At 42.4% G+C, this 5,095-nt stretch overlaps 1 protein-coding gene across 1 annotated transcript; it reads right to left on the minus strand.

Moving 5' to 3' along the window:
• Positions 1-1,826: 1,826 nt before the first annotated feature.
• On the minus strand, positions 1,827-3,308 carry LOC123458726 (14-3-3 protein eta-like). The gene has a single exon (XM_045143713.1). The coding sequence runs from the start codon at positions 3,272-3,274 to the stop codon at positions 2,600-2,602; it is 675 nt and encodes a 224-aa protein (XP_044999648.1). The 5' UTR covers positions 3,275-3,308; the 3' UTR covers positions 1,827-2,599.
• Positions 3,309-5,095: the final 1,787 nt, after the last annotated feature.

A 5,095-nucleotide genomic window follows, 5' to 3' on the forward strand; every position in this document is an offset into this window, starting at 1 on the left:
TAGTGCCATATTTTTGTGTATGCTCTATAGCTTTTCTTGCTGTTGATTTGTATTTTATTCCCATTCTCATCAGGTAGAGTTCAAGGAATTATTTCAATTTTCCTGTATTTATTAAGATTTCCCTTTGTGTCCCAATATATGGTCTATTTTAGAGAATGCTCCATGTACTGCTGAGAAAAATGTGTATTCTGCAGCATTGGGATGAAATGTTCTTTAGAAATCTGGACCACTTGTTGTGTGAGCTCATTTAAACCAGATGTTTCTCTTTATTTATTTATTTGCCAGAATGACCTGTCAATTGATGAGAGTGGGGTATTGAAGTCACCCACTACAACTGTGTTTGGTGTTTTCTGCGACCTTAGTTTTAATAGTTTTAGATGAAATTGGGAGCCCCTATGTTAGGTGCATATGTATTTAGAATTGTAATGTCCTCCTGTTGCAGTGTGCCTTTAATCAATATACAGTGACCTTCTTTACCTTTCCTAACTAATGTTAGTTTGTCGTCCACCCTGTCAGATACTAGGATAGTAACACTGGCTTGTTTTCTAGGCCCATTTACTTGAAATGCCATTTTCGATCCTTTCACTATAGGATAATGTTCATCTTTTGTGGAAAGATGAATTTTTTGGAGGCAACAAATAGAAGGATCCTGTTTTTTTAAGTCAGTCTACAAATCTGTGTCTTTTGTTGGGGGCATTAAGGCCACCTACATTGAGTTATTATTGAAAGATGTGCATTTATTCTTGCAATTATTCTTGTTTTGTAGTTCTTTGTTTTTCCCTTACTCTCTTGTATTAAGTATTACTTTATTATGGTTTATATTTTCCTGTTTCTTTATATGTTTGCTTTTTTCCCCCTTCAGCATGAAGGATCTCTTCAAGTTTTTTTTTTTTTTTTCTTCAAGGTAGGGTCTCACTCTAGCCCAGGCTGGCCTGGAATTTACTATGTAGTCTCAGGGTGACTTTGAACTCACAGTGATCCACCTACCTCTGCCTCCCCAGTGCTGGGATTAAAGGCATAGGCCACCACGCCTGGCTTCTTCATGTTTTTTATAGAGCCGATTTAGTGGTCATATTTTCCTTTAGCTTTTTTTTTTTTTTTTTTTTTTTTTTTTTTTTTTGGTCTTTTCGAGGTAGGGTCTCAGTCTAGCTCAGGCTGACCTGGAATTCACTATGTAATCTCAGGGTGGCCTTGAACTCATGGCAATCCTCCTACCTCTGCCTCCCAAGTGCTGGGATTAAAGGCATGTGCCACCACGCCCGGCTTTGTTTTTATTATGGAATGTCCTTATAATTTTGGTTGACAATTGTTATCTTTTAGAACTTGTAATACGTCATTCCAAGCCCTTCTGGCTTTTACAGTTTGTGTTGAGTAATCTCCTCTTATCCTGATGGGCTTGCTTTGAATGTGACTTAATTTTTCTCTCTAGCTACATCTTAATTCCTCTCTGTTGTGCTGTGGATTCAGCTAGGCTGCTTGGATTGATGGATCTGGTGTTCTGATCAGCTGTGCGGGATGCTGTGTGGCTGGGGGCGGGGGTTCCAGTTTGTATTCTCCTTCAGTGGCTGGTCAGCTGATCCCTGCTGTACTCCCTTTCAGGTTTCTTGACTTTGTGATGAGGCTGATGTGAGTGGAAAATTCCTTCACTTGGCTTCTGCTCCTGCCACTCCAAACTGGGAGGATGTATGGACTGGGGCCTCAGGTGCCATGGTGGGAGCTGCTTTTGTGTTTCCTGCTTGTTAGACGTTCTGAGCCTCTCCTGTTTCTCTCATGTGGTTTATAATATCTTATACACCTTCACTTTTTTTTTTTAATATCCCCAAAGCAGCATTTATTTACCCTTTAAATTTTGAAACATTTATTCTTAGAAGTCTGGCATTTCATAGTCACCCATTTGATTGACAAGGATGATGCTGTCAGGATACACAAGAACAATAGCCAAAGTTACAAAAAATAAATCCATGATTCTTAAACAATCACAACCAAAAAAAAAAAAAAAAGTTACACGTATCAAAACTTTAGATGCATTGCATTGAAAAGAAGGCTTGTGCACGTCATAATTTAAAGAGGCAAAACAAGGTGCTACTGAAACCTCACATTAAACAGTTATTATAAAGCTGATGGAAAGGAGCAAGTTGTCTCTATACCAGCTTCCCTCAATAGTTTCCCATGAGCTGAAGAAAGAGGTGGGAGGATTGAATTCATTTTCGCATGCACAAGATGTACTGCTTAACAAAACACTATCAGCTTGTTTTAAGTATCAACTATAGCTTGTGTTGGCCAATTTTCCTTTCTAAACTCAATTACTGTCATCTACATTTGCCACAGATAGATCACCAGGCAGAGTGAAACGCCTCATTCAGAAAGCACTTCTCTGCACCTCTCAACAGGGAGCTCCCGTGGGCTCTAAGCAACCTTCAGTCCAGCAAGGCCCAAGAAGGTTTATCTGAAAGGGCTTCCTAAGGGACAGGAGAGCAGGTCTGAGTAGCTGTGATGCCAATACAGATAGGGTTAGCACTAGATACCATGACTGTGGCAAGGAGGACTCGGTGGTGGCGGGGTGGGGGGGTGGAGGAAGGGCCAGGAACCCGAAGGGTCTTCAGTTGCCGTCCCCTGCTTCTTCATCCTGCTGGTCGCTTGTCCAGAGGGTGAGGTTGTCTTGCAGCAGCTGCATGATGAGGGTGGAGTCCTTATAGGAATCCTCGTTTAAAGTGTCCAGCTCCGCTATGGCGTCATCGAAGGCTTGTTTGGCTAAGAGGCAGGCCTGCTCGGGCGCATTCTGGATCTCATAGTAGAACACGGAGAAGTTGAGGGCCAGGCCCAGCCGGATGGGGTGCATCGGCTGCATCTGCTCTTTGCTGATTTCAAAGGCTTCCTTGTAGGCGGCCTCGGAAGCCTCAACCACACTGTTTTTCTTCTCCCCAGAAGCCACTTCTGCCAAGTAGCGGTAGTAATCTCCTTTCATTTTCAGGTAAAACACCTTGCTCTCAAACTGAAAATCTTTGCAGTTCTTGATGAGGAATTTGTCAAGCAGGGCCAGGACATCGTTGCAAACGGTCTCCAGCTCCTTCTCGATCTTCTCCCGGTAAGCCTTAACTTTCTCCAATTTCTTTTCATTTCCATCAGACATGGTTTTCTGCTCAATGCTGCTAATGACCCTCCAAGAAGATCGCCTTGCACCAACAACATTCTTATAGGCCACAGAGAGGAGATTGCGATCTTCATTGGTGAGGGGTTCATTCAGCTCTGTCACCGCCTTCATGGCGGAGGCCATGTCGTCCTAGCGCTCCGCCTGCTCGGCCAGCCGCGCCCGCTGCAACAGCTGCTCACCTTCACTTTTTTGTAGAAGAGTTATTTTGCTGTTTTTCTGCTTATTTCTCCCCCTAGGCTGCTTGGCATTGCTACTCTCCTGCCATCTTACCCAGAAGTCCCACATTTTTACCATCTATTTTTTTTGTGTAGGATATTAGTGACTATATTTGAATAGGTGCACCTAAATTCTAAGCTTTCAATCAGTTTTAAACATTTTGAACTAAAGAGTTTGACATGGGCAAGGACAGGAGAGCCAGCACCTGGAAGGAGCAGGTCTCAACTCCATCCACCTAGTCTATATGCAAGATGCCAGCCAATGCCCAGATGGAACAGGTCTTGACTCTGCCTAATGAGTCCTCATGAGACAAGCCAGACATCCCCCTGAGAGAATGGGTTCCAACTCCACCCACTTGATCTGTACAGGAGATGCCAGCCAGAGTCAAGAGTATAAGCCAAAATAAAGACTTTCCTCCCATCAGCTATTTTTAGTCTGGTGTAACAAGATAACAACAATAGTGTTCAACAGTCTTATTCAGTTGTGGGCTGTATGTGGTATACTACCGACCTGCTAGGCAGTTTATGCCCACTTGTGTAATAGTGGCACGATTATTATGGGAATCAAATGGAGCTAATGGAAAGGTTATGAATAGGAGAGTAGCAGGTAGTGGGGCAACATCCTCAAAGTACATTATATGCTTGCCAAACAGCCTTACGTAACACAGAACAACATAATCCATATCATATAACATGATATAATAGTGAAAGGCAGGATGGAAAATTTTAAAGTAAACTTAGTGAAGAAACAGCTGGTTGCTACAAAACAGCTAGGGGACAGCCTGAACTGTATATTCAGGAAGGAGTAAATCAAAAATAGGCTAAAGATAGGCTGCAGGTGGCCCAAGATATGGGTTGGTTGGGTCAACCTAAACTTTATGTCCCAGATAGAGGAAAAACAAAAATACAGTTTTGAGAAAAACCAAAATAATAAAATAGTTTCCCAAGACAGCCTGACCAAGGACTTAAACTCTGGTTATGCACAAATAAGATATGTAGACATAACTGTACAAGCTTTGCAAATACCCTTGTGAAACCCCCCCTTTCCCTTCCTTGCTAAAAACCCTATAAAAAGAAACACCCAATAGGGCTCAGGGTCGACTCCTCTGTCTCCTGCACGTGTTGACCCCAGAGCTCTGGTTTCCTGAATAAAGCCTCATGCTTTTGCAGCAAGTTTGGTCTCCCGTGTGTCTTTGGGTGTATGCTATCTTGAGACTTGAGTGAAGGTCTCCCTCTGGGGGTCTTTCAATAGTATAACATATAAGTGAATGTAAATGAACCTTCAAATTAGAAGTATATTAAATGACAATAGATCTTTTAAAGTTTCCACTAAACTCTTATGCCACTGAGTAAATTTCAAACTAGAATGTACTGACTTTTTATTTTAATTTTTATTAGTATATAAAGAATTAAATTTCATTATGATGGTTTGGGGGTTTGGGATTTTTTTGTTTGTTTGGTTTTTGGAGACAGGGTCTCACTCCACAGCCCAGGCTGGCCTGAACTCACTGTGTAGACCAGACTGGCCTTGAATTCATGGCAAGCTGGCTACCTCAACCTTCCAAGTGCTGGGAATTTGGGTGTGAGCCACTACACCCTACCCATTATAATTTTTTAAGGTAGGGTCTCTCTCTAGCCCAAATTGACTATTGTCTCATGCTGGCCTCAGGCTCACAGCAATCCTCCTACTTTGGCCTCCCAAATGCTGTGATTAAAGGCATGCACCACC

The sequence above is a fragment of the Jaculus jaculus genome, chromosome 2 (assembly GCF_020740685.1).
Source record: "Jaculus jaculus isolate mJacJac1 chromosome 2, mJacJac1.mat.Y.cur, whole genome shotgun sequence".
Classification (NCBI taxonomy): Eukaryota; Metazoa; Chordata; class Mammalia; order Rodentia; family Dipodidae; genus Jaculus; species Jaculus jaculus.

Coding starts and splice junctions, on each gene's coding strand:
- LOC123458726 (XM_045143713.1), bottom strand. CDS start 3,274: ATGGCCTCCGCCATGAAGGCGGTGACAGAGCTGAATGAACCCCTCACC.